This window comes from Platalea leucorodia (assembly GCF_965183815.1).
Source record: "Platalea leucorodia genome assembly, chromosome: 1".
Classification (NCBI taxonomy): domain Eukaryota; kingdom Metazoa; phylum Chordata; class Aves; order Pelecaniformes; family Threskiornithidae; genus Platalea; species Platalea leucorodia.
This window is the reverse complement of record NC_138823.1, coordinates 51,366,708-51,386,947: the sequence shown is the minus strand read 5'-3', so window position 1 is coordinate 51,386,947 and position 20,240 is coordinate 51,366,708. Positions and strand designations below refer to the sequence as shown.

Genomic DNA, 20,240 nt, shown 5'->3' with positions numbered 1-20,240 from the left:
ATATAAGCACTTGTGGAAGACACATGATTTCTCCCACCAGTGTGGAAGGAAAAGCCTTGTCCTGTTAGAGTTAATTGCCAAGCTCTCATTCACGTTCAGCGAGTCAGTATTTTGTTCCTTAGTTCTGCAACGGCAGCAGCCAATGCTGTGTCACTGAGGCTCCTAAGAGTTTTGAAACTGATTTCAGTGGGAGTTTTGCAACTGATCTCTGAGGGCTGGGCCATTACTGGTTAACTGCTCTGGTAAGTAATTGTATATATGCTTACTAACAGCATATCAGTTTTCAGCCCTAGGGTCCACAGAAAGAGGAGCAACAACAGCAACAACAAAGTTGCCCATGGCCTGGGTCAACAAAAATATATAACATAATAGAGAGGCACCACAGACTTGCCAAAATACAATGACACTAGATAAACAAGGATGAAATTAGGAAGTAGTTTACATTCGCTTAAGGATAGGTACCAAGGAACAATTTCTAGAAATGTTGATGTCCATAATGCTAAGAAGCAAAACACTTCTGCAAGGGAGGGAACAAAGGAGGGAGGAAAGTAAGAGAGAGTCTCAAATCAGCCCTCTTGACCTCCACAGATAAGGATCAGGTTGCATAGAGAGGAACTTGCATTTTAAAATACGAGCTTGGAAAAGCTACATATTTCTTAGTGGTAACTTCTAGAGATATATATGGTTTCAGATGCATTGGTATTTATTAAAAGTACAAAATCTTAGGAAAACTAGATTTATCTAGCATCAGAACCTTTTAATTTTTGCCCTCCTGAGTCAATTTTTTTTGATGTTTATTGGATTTTTTGCCCATCGTGTTTATACTCCTTACAAATCTCGACCTTTTGAATAACTCTGCCAGATGCGAATTTCTTCCCAGACTGAACTGACCTGGATACACAACATGCACAACGACACGGCCGAAACTCCACGTACGACTGGAACGTGTAATGAGACTTTGTCCACACCGTCACCGAGCTCCGAGTTTTCGCTGGGCGTGTTGGTGCTGCTGGCTTTCCTGATGGTGTTGCTAGCTGTGATCACCATCCTCGGAAACGTCCTGGTGATCCTTGCTTTCATCATGGACAGAAATCTCAGGCATCGGAGTAACTATTACTTTCTCAACCTTGCTATTTCTGACTTTGCAGTAGGTAAGTCTTAACGGTGGAGGCAGGTACTATTTATTTCCTAGGAATCTTAGGAGAAGCAATGGGGCTTCTTTTGCTGGGTGGTTTCTTCTAGGAGAACTATTTCCCAGCTGTGTGTCCAGGGGAAGGGTAAGGAATGGTGGAAGCTGCATGCTAAGTGTTTTAGCAGCCTACTATTTTTCAGAAATACATTGTCATAAGAAGTGGATCCTTTGCCAGGTAAACAGATAATGTTTAATGTTATTGCTTCAGGAAAAAATACTACTGTGTGTGAATCAATGTGGAATAACAAAGAATGGAAGTTGTTTGTGAGGAGTCTTGACTAAAGTCTAGGTAGTCAAACTGAATACAGCATGTATTATCTGGCAGATCTTGGTATCTTCTATTTCAATCTATTCTCACACAATACAGATAATCACCTGAAGTTTGCAACTAAATAGTGATGAATAGTATTTTTAAACATCTTGCTGTACATGCTCTATCTAGAGTCATACCTTAGGAATATGTGTTTGTATAGGTAAATAAAAATAACAAATCAAACAGTTTCTAAGAAGTTTGATATTATACATATATATTTATACATAGGGACGCATTTTATTTTGAAACTTGTACTGAGAAAAAGTACAGTTAAAACACTAGTGAGATGTGCAATTAGAGATTGATGTATTGCAATATTCTGTGAAAAGTTGAGTGTCTCTGGTAAATGTCCTGGTTAAATTGTTGAGTAGGCAGAAGGATGGTTTCAAACAGGTGTGGCTGTTCCATGAAATCTATATTCTGACTCGTCACATCACAACAAAATCTTTTGAAACTGTTCTTATTCTGCTTCTTTTACCTACACATTTAAAAGGGCTACTGAAAGAACTGAAGAAACTGTTCTTAAGATGTATTGCCAGTGTCAGAAATTCTGTTACAGGGCACGGCTTCTAATAGGCTGGTCCTCATGATGTCCAGATCTCCTTGTATAATGTTTTGATTCCTTCCCCCATATGAACGATGTTTTCTTCCAGCTTATAACTGCCTTGTTGTGCCACAGAGCTCTTGCTGCCTGCTGTTCGGCTATGGTACACAGGGAAAAAAAACACAGCAGTGATAGTAAACATGTGGACAGAGTGGTCTTCTATCATCTTGCTCACAATCTAGCACCGTATTGAACAAATACCGGCATCTAGCTGAGAAGTACCCAGTAAATAATGTCCTCTATCAAAGAAGGAAGTAGAGCTTACTTGGCATTACCTAACTTCCATAAATTTTTGTTTCATGATATTATGTTTACTTGAATGTCTAGTTTTTCATTCTAAATTTCATCAGAAGTTTTGCATACTTTAGAGTCAAACTGGTTTATAGTTCTGTAGCTACATTATTTAGATTCAGGATATACTTAGATTGTTCTTAATTTCCACTTCATCCTAATTGCTAAAAGCACACACTTTCATGCCTGCAGAGCCCCTTGCTTATTCTTTTGATATATTTAATTTGTCTGATTTTGACCTTTGACAACTTTTGCTTTATTTCTGTATAGCTGGATTTGAATAGAGATCTCTTGATTCTTAGTAGAGGTAGAATAACAGGAATTGTAGGATTTTTAGGGAAACAGAAACTCTCAAGATACTCTTTGGTACCTGTTGCAGGAGTGCACACTATCATGAAGTAAATCTAACGTTGAAATAATACCCTTTTTTTCGTCCCCTGTGAATGTTAAAATGTGTAATATAACCTTTTACTGGAAGGAGCAAGTGTTAGTTGCTCTGTAGATGCAGTGATTTCATTTCATTGCAGCGTTGATGCTGTTCACTGCATTTCTGCGTCACAGCAAACTATATCGTTAGCTCTTCAGCCTTGCAGGGCTGCATTGTGACTCTGTGTAGTGTAATCACCTAGAAATCCATTAAAATGAGATCATATTGGCACTTAACAACATTTGGATTTAACAGCTTAAATTTAAATAGCCATGGGTGCGGGTCACTCGTGTATGTTCCTGCTGCTTGGTGTGTTCCCATAGATAGTACCCTATCGGCTCACCGCTGAAAAGCGGTTATGATCAAGAATTATGATGAGAAGAAATGTTAGACTGGGTGTACTTAATTAACTGTGCAGGTTTTGTCAGCCTTCTGATTAGATAGTTTTAAAAATTAGTCTGAAATTCATATTGTATTTCTATAAAAGTTACTTCTGGAGCACTTCTGGACACTGTATCATGCTTCTAAGAGGATAGAAGCATGGCAGTTGGATTGTTTATTGTAAAAAGCAGTTGGTAAATTACTTTAGGAGGAAAAAAGATTTTTTGTTTGTTTGTTTTAATTTCAGTAGCTGAATACAGAGTAGTGTTTGCTTCAACAGGTAAAAAAGTCAGCTGTTCCTTCCTTTAGCAGGTGATATAAACAGGAGAAGTAATAATAATACACAATAAACATGACACACCTTTCAGAAAGGTATTAATTACAAGAATGTTACTGGTGCCTAGTTTGTGGTCAAGTGTTCATTGGTTGCATGAGAATACAAAGCCTTCCACATGGCAATTCCAGTCAGTATTGCGCTTTTATTGGATACCGCAGAAAAGTTTCTTTGCTTTCATGAGAACTGCCTGCAGTGCTGACTGACATGTGCATTTGGTTTATTTCCATAGGTGCGTTCTGTATGCCTTTGTACATCCCTTATGCCTTGACAGGGACGTGGCACTTGGGAAGAGGCCTGTGCAAGCTCTGGCTAGTTATGGACTATCTCCTGTGCACAGCTTCAGTGTTCAACATTGTCCTTATCAGCTACGACCGCTTCCTGTCCGTTACAAAAGCTGTAAGAAGAGCATTTCTAATTGTTTCTTTATATATCTTGAGATTTCTATAAAACTCAGAGTGCTCACAAGAACACTAAAAGCTAAATAGTCCTTCATTATTGTACCATTTTTTTCTGCAGAAACTTTGATGCTTCAGTGTTGCACTGGGACTTAGAGATAGGACAATGCTTTGCCTATGATTTCAATGTTTCCCTCCTGCTGCCTGGATTAGAAACTATTTACATTACAGAGGAGGTGGGAACGTCAAGGTAGAAAAGGGGCAGCAGGAGTGTGGAGAATTCAGGCTTTGGTCATTAGAAGAGTGGTAATGAAACTAGGTTGAGTCAAGGATGTGTTTAGACTTGGGATAAAGTGTAAAAGGAGAAAAGGGTATGGAGAGAGATGTGGGATGGACTGACTGAAGATCAGATGAGGATCTGCAGTACTGCAAGGGCTGATTGACATGTGCTGCCAACAAGCAGTTGGGTGGAAACTAATCCCTTGAAACAAAAAGAATGTATCAAAATATGTGGAGAGGTAAGAGGTGTTTCTTGAGTATTATCGTTCTTCTGCTTCAGAAGATATCTGGGGAATCCAGTGATAAATATTATCATTCACCATTTCTAAGCTCTACGTGGTGTTTGGTCCAGACAGAAGATGATCAACATCCTTTGCTTTTGATGAGTCTGCTAGCTTGAGTGATATGGGCTGTGTTAGATCGGGAGGTTCTTGTTTGGGATGTGCTGATGCAATGCCTAATCTCTTGTTTTTCTTCCCTAGTGTTGTGGTTTTAGGGTTGTTTGTTGCTGCTTTTTTAAAAAGCTGAACAATGGAGTATGAAAACCCCTGTTTTTAAGAAATAGTAATATTGAAAAATACTAATGAAGTTGCAGAGCTCAGAATGTGAGAAATGTAAATTAAAAAGGTCTCTGCAACCCAACCGAGCTCCATGTTCTTATACACTGTTGATGGTCTTCATTTACGTGATCACATTCTGTTTTTCTTCTCTAGGTAATTAGGATGGAGTGAGTCCAGGAGTGTGTAACATAGGGCTGATGATACCCAAAAGAAACAGTTATCATGCTTCCTCATGGACTTGGGATCCACCTCTGCCTCTGCTGCAAACCTAGCTTGTGGCCAGGGGCCAGTCATTTCAGACAACTTTTTGTGAAGCTGTGCTGAGCTTCCTGTTTTCTGCCTACTAAACTGAGATGCTTGTGGTCTTACAAAGGGCTACAAATTCATTATTGCAGAACTGGAGCTGTGCTCTGAGCCGATATGTTGCTTTAAGATGTAAAGGAGTCTGAATCCTCAGGCTACAGAGAATCTAAAATAATGTGTGTAACACTGCGTTACTGCTCTGTTACTTACTGGTAAAATAGGGACAATGCCCCTCGTGCCGTATATGGTTATGAAGATACCATTCCTTAATATTTGTATAGCATGCAGGTGCTACGTTAATGAACGACATAGGAAGCTGATGAGGAATGTAGTAGTTCTGGGTCTGAGTAAAGCCTGGGATGACAAATGTTGAACAGTATGGAGAAAATAAAATTGTCCAGCTTCTCATTAACTGATCATCTTGTGCTGTGAAAGATGCAGGGGACCAAGAGCTAGAAGTATGTATTGTACATACTGCCTGGCCTATTACAAGGGCAGTTTTAACTCTTGTATTTGCTAACTTTGGATGACATGATTTTAATTCTTAATATTTTTTTCAAAGATAGCTGTTTATAGCTAGGGAGTAAAATAAATTCATGCAGTCTGGGTAGACATAAAAACATCAAGATTTACAGTAATACAATGAGCTGTTTACAAGGTAAAGTGAGTGTTAAAACAGAATGTTTTAATAAAGTAAGAGATGTTAAAGTATATGTGTGGGATAGATTTTTCTGCTATGGCAAGAAGAAATAGTATTAAAAGCTACATTGTCTAGTGATTATAGTCTCACATGGCAATCTGTTTAATATAGAAGGTTTCTACCTTTGCCTGTGCAGCAACGAAGTCCCACAGCTGCTTTCACTCTCTTCTGAGCCTGAGCATTTCATGAATCATAAACTGATTGCTTATTGCTACTTTACTGTGGTGGTGATGAAAACGAGCCATGTCCTTTCACACCTGGAAGACAAACAGTAGTTTAGCCATCATAATTTCTGCACCTCTCCAATCCCAAATATTAAAATCAATTACAGAGCTACAGTATTTGATGAGCAAGACTAACAGAGTGTTTCATGAACCTTACATAAGTGAAGATGTTGTAGGTGTCTGGGGAATTACAGAACGAATATTATATTTGACTTGCTGATGTTTTTTTTGAGATAGTTGTTCCAGAATGTTATCTGAATACGTGACATGTCCTTTTCCTTCACAGGTATCTTACAGAGCCCAGCAGGGAATAACATCCAACCCTGTTGTTAAGATGGTGGCCATCTGGGTCTTGGCCTTCCTCCTCTACTGCCCAGCAATCCTCTTCTGGGAGCACGTGGCTGGATGCAGCATGGTAGCAGTGGATCAGTGCCACGCCGAGTTCTTCTACAACTGGTACTTCCTCCTGTGCGCGTCCACCCTGGAGTTCTTTGTGCCGCTGCTCTCAGTGACCTACTTCAATGTGCACATCTTCCACAGCATCCAGAGGCATCAGCGGCATGGCAGCGTGCAGGACTGCGAGCCTCCAAGGAGCGGCAGCCTGTCCTGGAGATTTTGCCTCCTGCCAAGGCCAGGAGCATCTTCTCCTCCATCAGAAGCAGAAGACAGTGTTTCGTCATTAACGAGGTCATGGAGATCAGCAGCGACAGCTAACTGTCCATCTCCAACACAAACCAGTCCCACAGCCCTCAAAAGGGACTTTTCTGTTTCTTTCCGTTCAAGTACTGGGTCAAAACTGCAGCAGGACAAGAGAAGAGCAAAGTCACTTGCCATAATCGTATGTGTCTTTGCCATTTGCTGGGCCCCCTACACTTTACTAATGATTATTCGTGGGGCCTGCCGAGGAAAGTGCATCCATAACTCCTTGTATGAAATAACCTTTTGGCTTTTGTGGATTAATTCCTCTCTGAATCCATTTCTTTACCCTGTCTGTCATATGAGGTTTCGAATGGCTTTCATGAAAATATTATGTCCCAAAAAGTTTGCAACAATGAGATCACGTAACCCATCTTTTTAGAGAGTTAAAATAAATGACTTACAGATAAGAGGTTCCCCTCTTATTTAGTGCTATTTTTTCATATGTCTCTTCAACAGAAATAGAGAAAAAAACTTTTGTTTACTAATGGCATTGGTTAAGAGTGCATCAGAGACATGTATTTGCCCTGATTTTGCTATTTTTCAGGATTTTGTTTTTGGTTTTGCTAGTGTGATGCCAAGTTAAACACCATCTAGTGCAATGAAAAGAATAACAAGTTTTGCTGGATATCCTTCTTGGTTTGTGGGTTTGAGGTACTTTTTTTCTCTTCTTTTTTTTTTTTTTACGTAGAGCTGGTACTATGAAAGAACTCTTCTATATGTATCTCCATAGAGGTTCATTGGAGGGAGATACCTGTTCATATGTTTGATGAATTAAAATTTATGTCCTGTTTGTGAGCCCAAAGCAATCAGTGAAGAAGCAGTTCTGCTACATTTTTGAAAAGTTGTATAAATACTCACAGGAGCAGTATAATTTTGTTTTAAAAACTATTACAAAGACGAGATAGTGCCCTGTAGTCGTTATAACTCCCACAGTGAGCAATACGCAAGTGAATGGTCTGCCTAATCCAGCATATCTGTCCTTTTCTAATTTTAATACAGTCCATACCTGGTGTTGCAGGACACAGTACACGTAAGTTAGTAATTCTGGATGATTTTCAGAGAATGAAAGTTTCTGTGATAATGGAATGTTGAGATTGGTTATCAAAATTGTCACAGGCATAAATGGTTGTTACTCTTTTCACCAGTGTTGTCTTTTCTCCTGACAGTGGCTGTCCTTTTGGTCATGCTTAAATGATATTTAGTGGCAGATTTGTACACTATCTGATTACCTAATAGATATGCCAGGCTTGGGCACATGATCACATTCCTGTTGAATTAGCAGAGCAAGCAATACAAAGTTCATGTTGGATTTATGATTTTGGCTGGCTGTGCAAGAGCGGACAATACCCTCTCGGGTGTAAAGCTTTGCAAGTGCAAAGATATTCCATCAAAATGTCTGGAACAAATTTGAACTGACATAGTGATTTTTATACTAGATCAGTTCTTTGTGTCCCGTTACTGTGACATTACATGGATTTTCTCTGCCACTGAACCAGTATCAAACTGGATTTTTTTCTATCACTGAACAAGGGCCATATTCACTGCTTGAGAATGGGATTCACAGAGGTCTATCTGAAAGCTGACACAGAGGTGTCTTAAGCAGCTATTAATAAATAATGCGGGTGAATGTGCAGTGCTGAAAGGAGTGGGTGAAGGCAATGGAGCTTGATTATAACCCATTCCACATACCAAACTTTCTTGCCTTATGTTGGGTGTTGCAGCTCACCCAGAAGGCTTTCATGGATGGGTAAGTGAGAGTCACTGGTTAATTTTTTTTCCTCTCCTTTTATATGATTTTTCTTTCCTCTTTGTATATATATAGAAATGTATAAAATATTGAAAGAGAAATCTAATGCACAGAACAATGAAGATCAATAGTCAATTTAAATAATATTTTTTATCTAATTTGAAATTGGCTGTAGAAGTGTTGCAAAAGCAGAGTACTCCTTTGCAAGCACAATTCAAATGCATGTAAGCAGCTTAATCATAGCACAAAAGTTGATGGCTTTGAGGAGCTGAAATGCCATTCTGTTCAGAGGTCTGGAACTGAAGACTTCTCTTGCCAGTTTTCACACTGGTGGAAGATTGTCTTTCACCATTCGTTCTCGTTATTCTTCCGTGCCTTACGTGGATAGTGTTACGGATTGTGAGTCTGATTCCTAAGAGAGATACAGCTTCAGGAGGAGGCCATTGATTCAGCACAGCTGTTTTCACTGTCATGAGCTAAGGTGATGGCATAGATTTTGTGGGGTTTGTTTTTCTGGGAGGCTTAAAAAAGCCAAACACACACTCACACTCACATACGCACACATTTAGAACATTTATAGAATAGCTGGTGTACTAAACAAACATCTTTTAAACAGAGAAACTGTAGGTAGGCCCAAAATGGGAAAGTATTTGAGTCATCTACTTTTCTCACCCTATCCTTTTAACGTAAAAATTCAGTTTGCATTTTGTAATTGAAGAATGTGTTCTTTACCTTGGAAAAATGGCCTACAAAATTATGGACTAGGTAAACCGTACCCACATTTTGCAGTACTGGAAAACTAGAGTTTGTCAGGGAGCACAATGTACAGCAAATTTGAATCCACATAGAGTAATGAAGCTACTAGAGATCAATATTTTTGATGTTCTATATTACACACACAGTGTTTAAACTGTTTTGTCACACCACTCCTGTATATTTGAAGAATTTGTTGTATTTTTCTAATTGGTCAAAATTCTGCTCAGTGCTCCCAGGGTAAGTCAGAGCACTTAGCTGCTGTGCTCACAGCATTAAAGCTGTCTTACTCAAGGTGGCATCCTAAGTCTTCTCCTCCCTATCAGACATTTTGCAGGGTTATGGTAAGATACTTATTCAGCATTTGTTCTTGGGTGTACCTTTCATGCACTGACACAAATGGACTTTGCTTGCCAAAGTGATTTCTAAGCCAAGTCTCCATCCACTCACTCATCCATTTCACCATTTTATGTCCTTGAATTTTCTTCTGTCTTTGCAGTAGGTCTTGTAAATACCTGGTGATGGTAGGCATATGACTATGTGAGGTTCAACTCAAACCACAGCAGTGTTTTTCTAACTTGACCCTCTCAGGTCTTAAAAAAAAAAAACTAAATAAAACATACACGTTGGAAGAAATTGTGTTATCTCTTGTTTGTTTTTTTGCTTGTTTATTTCTGGGATATGTATTTAACCCTAATGATTCTCCTAATGTCTGTCACCTTTGTGTTAGGCTACGGTTTTCCTCTACAGGAAAGAAAGGAGAGACCACATAGATTTCTCCCTCAGCCCCATGAAGAACTATGATTAAAACTTCAACATTTGATTTATTCCCTAATTTTTAAAAGCAAATGACTACTCTCCTCTTGTCCACTAATCTAGTCATTTTATCAAAGAAGACAACCAAGTTGCTCAGGCATGATTTACCCTTGACAAACCCATGATGACTGTTCCCAGTCACCTTTTCCTCCCTCAAGTTCTCAGAAATGCCTTCCAAAAGGACTTCCTCTACTATTTTCCAGGGACCGAAGAGAGGCTGATCTTTTGTCCTTGTGACATCATTTGAAGATGGTTGCAACACTTGCCTTTCTTCAGTTGTTGGGAACCTCCCTTCATCTCCATGACCTTTCACAGAGGATAGAAAGTGGCCTTGCAAGGATGGTAGCTGGTTCTCTCAGCAGCCTTGGGTGCAGCCCATTGAGTCCCATGGATTCTTACGGGCCAAGTCCTCTCAAGTAATCCCTGCCTTATTCCTGTTCCTGACAGGTCTCCTCCTTGAACTCATTCACTAAACATGGAGGAGAGGGAGACCTAATTAGTGAAGGATGAAGCAAAGAAAGCATTGTGTCCCTCAGCCTTATCTGCATCTGCTGTCACTAGATCACTGGCCCCATTCAGCAAAGCACCTACATTTTTCTTATTCAGCCTTTTACTCTTAATGGGGTGGCTGAAGTTCCTCATGTTGTCCTTGATGTCCTTTACAAGCATCAACTCTAGGTGAGCTTTGGTTTTCCTAACATCATGCATATGTGGCCAGGCAACATTTCTAAATTCCTCTTTTGTAGCCTGTCCCTGCTTCAAACTTCTCCATGCTGCCTTTTTGCATTGTAGCTTCCCTGGATACCCAGTCTCCTGATATGTCTACTTGTTTTCTTGAGAATTTGGATGCGCTTTTCTTGTGCATGGAGGCTGCTGTCCTTAAAGTTGTGTAGGTTCCCTGAGCTCCTTTGCACTTCAAAGTTGCCTCCTGTGGCATCCCACCTACCACTTTCCTGAATAAACCAAAGTCTGCTCACTTGAAGTCCGTGGTCTGTACTCTGCTACTCTTCTTCCTGATCCCCTTTAGGATCTTGAACTCCACTGCCTCATAGTCACTACAGCCAAGGCTGCCATTGATTACACATCCTTAACCAGCTCCTCTTTACCAGTGAACAGCTGATCTAGCTGTGTGTCACCTCCATTGGCCTATTCAGTACTTGTGTCAGTTCTCCCTGACACCCTCCAGGAATCTTGTTGACTGCTTGTACCTGCTCTGTTGCCCTTCCAGCAGATGTCATGAACACTGAAGTCCCACACAAGAAACAGGGTCTGTGATCCAGAGGCTTCCTTGTTTTGCTTAAAGACTTCATCACCTCCCTCATCCTGATTGGGGTGCTCTGCAACACACTCCCGCCACTATGTCACCCATGTCACTGGCTTCATGACTGGTGGCTTTGTGACTGCACAGGGAGCTCTAGTTCCTCCTGTGTGTTTCCCAGACTGCATTTGTGCACATGCACCTGAGACAGGTGTCTGTTTGCCACATTTTATCATTCCTGAGGTCTCTTCTGTTCCTGTTGCCCTACACCTTTTGCTTTATTTACTCTTTACGATATATTTCCCTTTGTTCCCCAAGGCAGGATCAGACGACCGCACCTCCCCTCCCCACGTCTTGTCCACCCTCTCTTTCCTTGCTTCTTGCCCTATGTCTTCTCAAGCACCCACCATTATGGCTGCAGTCCAAAAATCCGGTCGCAGGGCGTGCCATGGTGCTACGGAGCTGGTGAGCTGCAGGCACGAGTCGCAGCCATGGCCTGCCGACTTCTGTGCACTCTTACCAAAATAAATGAAAGTGTGATGAGGAAGGGGTACGCCTTCTTACACCTGCAAAGGGCTAAGGGTGTGGCACTTTTTGTGGAGTGGGAGCTTACCTGGAATTACTTGGGAAGCGGAGGATTACATGGGCCATGCTTAAAAGGTCCTCCAAAGTCCAGGTACTTGTTTTGCTGTGCCCAGGGCTAGACTTGCTTCTGATTAGGATGAGCTGAAAAGGTATTGGTGGTACTTCTGCTGTATATAACTGAATTTTAAATGCTCTGTAATCAGCAGCATTAAGATATATATGTCTCTGTTCTTAACTGTAAAATTTAGTAAGTCGTATAACAGCAAGTGCAAGAGTGCCGACATTTTACTGTAAGAGAAATAAAACTGTAATAATTTAAATCCTGTTGACCACTGGGGAAGTGAAAATGAGATCTTTTTTTAGCTTCAGCAGAATTCAATGTGTAAAAATGCTTACACAATACTAATATGCAAACTGCTTGACTGTGAAGAGAGTTGTTTTCAGACTAACTTTTCTGACCTCAGTAGATAAGGATCAGCGTTCAGGAGAGAAAGAGATAATTTATTTTAAAGTGTGCACTTACTGCTGCTTATGAGGTGTCTTTTTTATAGTTGTTTTCAGACCAATAGGTGCATTCAGATCAAGGAACATTAGAGACTTCAGGCCTTGAAGTCTTGTGATCCTTTATTTTGATATTGTGAACTTTTTTTGATGTTTCAGTATTCAGCCTATCCTGTTAATAGACTTGTCTCAACCTTTTGGATAACTCTGCCAGATGCGAATTTCTTCCCAGACTGAACTGACCTGGATACACAACATGCACAACGGCACGGCCGAAACTCCACATACGACTGGAACGTGTAATGAGACTTTGTCCACACTGTCACCGAGCTCCGAGTTTTCGCTGGGCGTGTTGGTGCTGCTGGCTTTCCTGATGGTGTTGCTAGCTGTGATCACCATCCTCGGAAACGTCCTGGTGATCCTTGCTTTCATCATGGACAGAAATCTCAGGCATCGGAGTAACTATTACTTTCTCAACCTTGCTATTTCTGACTTTGCAGTAGGTAAGTCTTAACGGTGGAGGCAGGTACTATTTGTTTCCTAGGAATCTTAGGAGAAGCAATGGGGCTTCTTTTGCTGGGTGGTTTCTTCTAGGAGAACTATTTCCCAGCTGTGTGTCTAGGGGAAGAGTAAGGAATGGTGGAAGCTGCATTAAGTGTCTTAGCAGCCTCTTATGTCTCAAAACATGTTATAATGAGAAATGTGTCCTTTTTTCATACAAATACTTTTAATGTTTCTTCAGGAAAAAGGAGCAACTATTGTATGTGAATACCAAATGAAGGAAAAGAGGTAGTTTGCTACAGTTTATGATTTACTTTTGTTCCTCCTGTAAGATCACACACTTCAAAATATCCTTATATTTGACAGTGTAACTGTTTTCTTATACAGCCAGCTGTGGTACATCCAGGTAAATTAATTAGTTCTCTACATAGTACTAAAGGCTTATGAGTGTATTTATTATACTACAAAAAAACACTTACCACTATGACTTTTTACTGGCTTCAACTCAATGCAGGCTATAGATCAGGTGGCTTGCCCGATGCCAGCAACAGTCCACTGGCATCTCCCATCTGTTTTCTGCATTAGCCCCCTCTTCCCATGGTGTCATTGCAGAAGTCCAGGAGAGTTGGGCCCTGGAGGTGCCCTGGACCCAGTCCTGGCGGGTGATGCCAGGCGAGGAGGTGGGGAGCGTGAATGCCTTGTGCAGCCATCCTTCAGGGTTCAGACCAGGGAAAGAGCCCATGCAGCAGAGAAAGCCTGACAAAACCACAGTCCCGTGGAAGATATTTCAGCAGACATCTTGACTTGAGGCTAGCAAGGGGGTATTTCTACACATAAGTGCTCTGTCTTCAGGACAGTCACAGAGACCGGTATTCACTAAATCATGAGGAGGGAAACAGCACTCATTGACCTACTTCTGGCAATACCATCCCTCCTAACTGCTGTGGCTTTGTCAGTGCTGTGTAATGAAGTGTATTAGTTTAACTTTTAAGATTTTCCTTCATTTATGCCATTTCTAACCTGTGGTGCCTAATTCTGGGGCTCACCCCATGGGGCAGAAACCGACCGATACGCGTGCTGGAGCCTTTGCTTTCCTGCTCCAGGCAGACAGTTTGCTAAAGCTGCCATTTCATTGCTCAGGTCTTCTGCAAAAGCCTGTTTCTCCTCATATCTTACAGTTTAGTCAAGAGATTTAAATATCTACCTTCCACATCAGTTCTTGTTTGTGGCTGGTGCCTCATGGAGTCTTAAATCAGCCAAGAGGAAATGATTGGTATCAGTATTATATTGGCCTATAGACCATGTAAATCTAGCACTTTGTCTCTGGGATCAGTCAGAAAATGCTTTATTTTCTAAAGGTGCTATGGTATTTTTTTAATTTCTTAGAAGACTGGAGTCTTTCCAGGCATGTGACCCATGTCTTTTGCATTCTCTAATTAGTAAAAATGAGAACAGTTTCAAATATAAATGCTTAAAACCTGGTTCTTGCATCTGTATTTATATCTACAGCTAAAAGCAGTCACTACTTTTTGACATGGTGCCAAACATTGATCCCGTTACAGTTGATGAGAGCAGTAGCTGTCACCAGCAACTCTGAAAAAATGAGTATTTTGTACAAAAGTGATGCTGCTTGTATTTAAGGTATATGTTAAAACAAGCCACCAGTATTGAAAGTGTTGTGTGCATTTGCCTGTTGATAACAGTCTGTCAGCTCATTGCCCAGAGGATTATTGTCAGTGGGCCACATCAGCCTGGATATGTTCAGTAACTTCTAACATCTTGATGGATATGTTGAAAAAGAATAATCTGAAGAGTTAAAAATGGATCTTGAAGCTGCATATAGTTTTATATTTGTCTCTAGTGCATCAGCATTTTCAGGAATTTAGCATAAGATATTGCACCATACTTTTGAAAGAATATTAAGGGCAAAATGAAGATGTTGCTGGCTTAAAAATAAAACACAAACATGACTTTGTTATAAAAATACTTCAGTGGAAGGCCTTTTGGAGAAAAAACAAAGGCAACAAACCAAAAAGTAGTTCTGGAGTTAATCTCAGCTGGAGAACCAGCATGAGATTAAAACATGTCTTAAAAGTGGGAGAGGGTTTCAGACCCCTGCTGTGTCTGCTTTATCTTTGGTAGAAGAGGTTTCCAGATACCACACAGACTGTTCAATATATTATCTAGCTTACAAATGGTAACTGATCTTACATTAATAACCGACATTAACAACATCTGTAGTTGTGTTTGGGGGAAAACTCTAACACAGATAAAAGACTAGAGGTTACACAGCGATGAGGTTACATGTCAGAGCACAACCACGGTGCATATCTGCTGCAGCACTGATTATATATCTTCAGAAACTATAAGTTGGATAGACTGCAGTTTTCTTCTTCAGCCGTTCCTTCTTTGCTGATTTCTGATCTGAATTCTCTCAGTGCCAGGAGGCACACAAGGCGCGAACATCGTTCTTCCACTTCGATCGGTCTGCGGCTGCGTGCTGTGCCGCTTCCCAAGAGTTCCAGCCTGCACCATTCCTCTCAACCTCCACCATCCCATGCCAGGTCGTTTTTGGGCAACCCTGCTTTCTTCTTCCCTTTGGAAGGGCCACAGCGCAGTCTTCTGTTGGTTTTTTCCTCAGGATATGACCGATCCAGTTCCATCTCCTCCTCCTCACTTCATTACTGATTTTCTCCATCGCCGAGTTGATGCTCGTCGTTTCTGCAACTTTTTATTTTTTTTTCCGGGAGGAGGTAGTTGGCCACCTGCCCAACCCCCATGACTTGGAGGGCCAGTGGTTTTTCTGTCAGGGTGGCCTTCCCTTAGGCTGCGTTGGTTCGTGGCATCTTCTTCAATTTTATCCGGTGCACCCTCCAGAGAGGGATCCCCTATCCACCAGCCAGGGGACGCGCCTTCTAGCCGTGCAGCCCCAGCCGAAGGTCTTTGCTGATTTGCCCTGAGCTTATTCCCAACAATCAGCATACCCAAATATACTAAGATCTAATACATAGAAAGTCAGATTTCACAAGAATGTAAGAATTTCTGTATATAAATTACATATTCATCTTTATAGATTTATTTTTTTTAGCCAAACACCAGAATAGTGTGTCTCTCTGCTTCCAGGAGTACCATTTGCAGTCCATATGAACCACCTGGTGTCTCTGTTGCTTTTCCTAGGTGCGTTCTGCATGCCTCTCTACATCCCTTACAGCCTGACGGGCAAATGGTACTTGGGAAGAGTTACCTGCAAGCTCTGGCTAGCCCTGGACTATCTCCTGTGCACAGCTTCAGTATTTAACATTGTTCTTATCAGCTATGACCGTTTCCTGTCAGTTACTAAAGCTGTAAGTACCCTGTTTATCGCTTCTCTGATTTTGTCGCAAGACCATTGGAGAATTATACTGACCAACCTTTGCCATGTTAGTCAGTATAAGCTCAAATTTAGTAGGGATAATAGCCCTCCAAAATATGCTGGCATGTGGAGATTATTAGATATTTGAAGCTAGTTGCAGTGAAAATTCTGCATTAAGCGTGCTCCAGCCCAGAGCCAGTCAAACAGGACTTTTTTCACAATTTCTGCTGCAGATTACTGTTGTGCTACTGCTTGAGGGAAAGCAGGCTGAGGGGTGAAAAGGGTAAGGCAGGAGGCTGGTAAAAAGGGGGCAAGGAAAGAGGAAATTTGAAATAAATTGGATTTGGGTTTGGACCTAAAAATCAGGCATGGGAGGAAAAGGCAGTGGGGCTAGGGCAGTGAGGTGAAGGACACCGGGGAGGATGTCTAGGCCTGAGACATGGCCCCAAATGTTCCTGGAGAAGATTGGGAGCAAGAGCAAACAGGACAGAGAGTGGGACAAGGGGCAGACTGCAGAGACTGCCTGTGGAGATGGGGTGATTGATAAACTCCTCTGGGTGTCTGGGGCAGAACCCCAAACTTCATACTCACTCTATGTCTCTGCTCCTGCAGAGCATCCTACCCACCATACCTGTACTTTGTGTCTTGGTTCATGCTAAGGATGGAGACCAGAATTTCTCACTGGTCACTCAGTTAGCTCAAGTGGCAGGGAAATGTCGGGGAGAGCTAAAGGTTCCAGCTCTTTGGCGAGGTATGAAAATGTCAACATAATGTCATATGATAGAATTTCAGTTTTATTTTTCTTAATTATAATTAATTTTACTTATTACACTTGCCTTTTTATTAAATTTTATTATTTTATGTTATTTTATGTTATTTTATTTTATTTAAAGGAAAAAATCTTGGAAATCAAACACTAAAACATTTTGCACATAAGAAACATACTGGAAAGCCAAAGACTCAGCATTTACAAAGTGCAAAATTAAGACCACCTGCACGAATGTAATTAAGACCTATGGACATTTGTATGGTGGTCTTTAATGGCATTAACTCATACTTTTTTTTTCAATTGGATATCTAAGCTCCCAGAATTACACATTCACCCTGTCATCCTGTGAAAGGGATGGAGCAGAATGTGACCTACAAGATATCTGTCTGTTCTGCAACATACAGTGGAAAACATGTACTGGCCCCAGAGTGGGGGGAGAAGAAAGAAAAGGGATGATTTTGTGGTTTCATCAGCTAAAGGTTGCATTGCAGAGCTGGAATCTATTCCTACCTCCACATGAAGTGTACAATAAACAATTTTCTCAAAAGTGGGTGTTAAACATACATGCCACATTTTCTGTTGACCACTGTGATGCATATAGTCCTATTTGCTTGCAAAATGCTGTGAAAAGCAATGCAGTTGTCAGTGAATGGGAGTCATGCTCTGAACAACTATAAAATGCTAATTACTCTGGCACTTCAGACCACAGATGTCTCAAACAAGGCATACCAAATTACTAGGTACTGATGGATGAACATGTTTCATCACCTGGACCAGAACCCTAGCACAGTTACATTAACCTGTAGAGAGACACCCCTGTGTTATGTCAGCATCAACGAATTAAACATACTTGGGTGAGCTTCACCTGATCAGCATAGCCGCAGCTCTAAATTACCAAGCTCTCTATTAAGTTCCTCTCCTCCTACTTCTGTTGGTTCCAAAATGTGTCTCTACAGTAGTGACCTTTTTCTTTTTTTCCTTCACAGGTATCTTACAGAGCCCAGCAGGGAATAACATCCAACCCTGTCATCAAGATGGTGGCCATCTGGGTCTTGGCCTTCCTCCTCTACTGCCCAGCAATCCTCTTCTGGGAGCACGTGGCTGGATGCAGCGTGGTAGCAGTGGATCAGTGCCACACCGAGTTCTTCCACAACTGGTACTTCCTCCTGTGCGCGTCCACCCTGGAGTTCTTTGTGCCGCTGCTCTCAGTGACCTACTTCAATGTGCACATCTTCCACAGCATCCAGAGGCGCCAGTGGCATGGCAGCATGCAGGACTGCGAGCCTCCAAGGAGCGGCAGCCTGTCCTGGAGATTTTGCCTCCTGCCAAGGCCAGGAGCATCATCTTCTCCATCAGAAGCAGAAGACAGTGTTTCTTCCTCCACGAGGCCAAAGAAAGAATCTTTGGTAACTGAGATCTCATCTCCATCCAGAGGCAATTCTGTAACGCCAGAAAATGACTTCTCTGTTTCTTTCTGTGCAATGACCAGGGCAAAACTGCAGCAGGACAAGAGAAGAGCAAAGTCACTTGCCATAATCGTATGTGTCTTTGCCATTTGCTGGGCCCCCTACACTTTACTAATGATTATTCGTGGGGCCTGCCGAGGAAAGTGCATCCATAACTCCTTGTATGAAATAACCTTTTGGCTTTTGTGGATTAATTCCTCTCTGAATCCCTTTCTCTACCCTCTCTGTCATGTTAAATTTCGAATGGCTTTCATGAAAATATTGTGTCCCAAAAAGTTTGCAACATTGAGATCTGGCTCTTTTTAGAAGGAAAAAGAAAAAAAAGGCTCAAGAAGAGCTGGATGAGGGATGTGAGAAGCCACAGTTTGAAATTAGAGTTAGTCTCTTCCAGGAGATTAGTCTAGTTAGAAAGCCTAGATAAGCCTTCCATGAAATATGTCCTCCTTCAGACAAACATACATGCTCAAAGTTTGTGTACTTTTTCCAGCTATTTTAATTGGCCCATTAAAGGGTATTGCCTCAGTCTGACTTTCCCTAGTAGTTTGTCCACATTATCTTCATTCTGGTTGTTGAAGACGCTGTCTTCAATTGCAGTACAGCTTATATTTGTGTTCATGGGTGGTATTAGTTAAAAATACAATAAAGGTGGGTATTTGCCGTAAAGTCAATGATATTCTAAAGTTAATATCTTCCCTATTCTGTTTCTTTTGAACAGTTTGTACTGCATTCAGAAGCATTTTTTTCCTTATCATAAAACATGCAGTTAAGTTATGACTTTTGTTGTCAAGTGCATAGCAGGATTACTTCCTTTCACTAAGGATGTTCAGACATCAGGGGACCACAGGGCTTACTTTTAAAAACTTGAGTGAAGATGTTCTCTGCAGAAGGGCATTAATCTGTGTACTTGCTCAGATGCAGCAGTAGAGAATTTAGGTATGTAAAGCATTTATGTGCATCTCCAGCTATTCTTCAAGAAACAAGCCTTCTACAGCTATCGTTTTGAGAGCTCATAGAAAAGAGTAGTATTTTTTCTTACTCCTTGAGGGAGAAAATCTGCTGCTGCTGGCCCAGGGCAGGATATGTGCAGCAGTCCGAGCAGCTCTAACACTGCATAGCCCCTTCTGGATCATTTTGGGACTCCCAGTGAAGCTGTAACCCATACTGCAAAAAATGCTGGTCTTAAAGCCCCGCTCACTTCCAAATATGACGTAATGCACAGGGACCAACTCGACTCCACACCTGAGCAAATCCCTGTTTGGTTCAGTGTGCCAACGGGCGAGCAATTCAAATAATTGAGAAACAGGCTAAAAGTTAATATTATATCTCATTTGTCCTCTTCTGTACTATTTCTATTTCTGTTACAAGCCATTTGTTGGAGGTTATGATAAATGGGTAAATTTCTTACACACTATGTAAGGCTGTGTTTGGTTTGCTGCATGAGCCAGGAAAATGAGTGACCTTGACGACTCCCTGCAGTAGGTGTGGTGACTTAGCTGAGACAGCATGAAGGTAACGGTCTTTCAATACCCAGTTTCCAAGGTGTTAAGGGTTATTTAGTTGCACAATTCTGGAATTACCAGGTACTAGATTCCTTACTAAATAAACAGTGTAACTCTTTAAAATACAAATGGTTTCTTTTCATCATACTGTCAGTGAGTAGAAGGGCAGCAAATAAATGGAAGAATAAATACTAAAGAAATGTGAGAGGTAGTGGATGTCCCTTTTATCTTCTGGTTTTGTTTAGTGTATATTCATGCAGTATATTAGCATATTTTACTTAACACTGT

At 41.1% G+C, this 20,240-nt stretch overlaps 2 protein-coding genes across 2 annotated transcripts; both read left to right on the top strand.

Annotated features, from left to right (window-relative positions):
* Positions 1-862: 862 nt before the first annotated feature.
* LOC309588395 (histamine H3 receptor-like) lies at positions 863-8,366 on the top strand (the record flags this gene model as incomplete). Its single annotated transcript, XM_082307648.1, has 3 exons — positions 863-1,151; positions 3,775-3,941; positions 6,293-8,366. The coding sequence occupies 3 exons, from the start codon at positions 863-865 to the stop codon at positions 7,082-7,084; spliced, it is 1,248 nt and encodes a 415-aa protein (XP_082163774.1). The 3' UTR covers positions 7,085-8,366.
* A 4,020-nt stretch (positions 8,367-12,386) lies between these two features.
* Positions 12,387-18,759, top strand: LOC309588400 (histamine H3 receptor-like; the record flags this gene model as incomplete). Its single annotated transcript, XM_082307663.1, has 3 exons — positions 12,387-12,868; positions 16,044-16,210; positions 17,974-18,759. The coding sequence occupies exons 1-3, from the start codon at positions 12,580-12,582 to the stop codon at positions 18,757-18,759; spliced, it is 1,242 nt and encodes a 413-aa protein (XP_082163789.1). The 5' UTR covers positions 12,387-12,579.
* Positions 18,760-20,240: the final 1,481 nt, after the last annotated feature.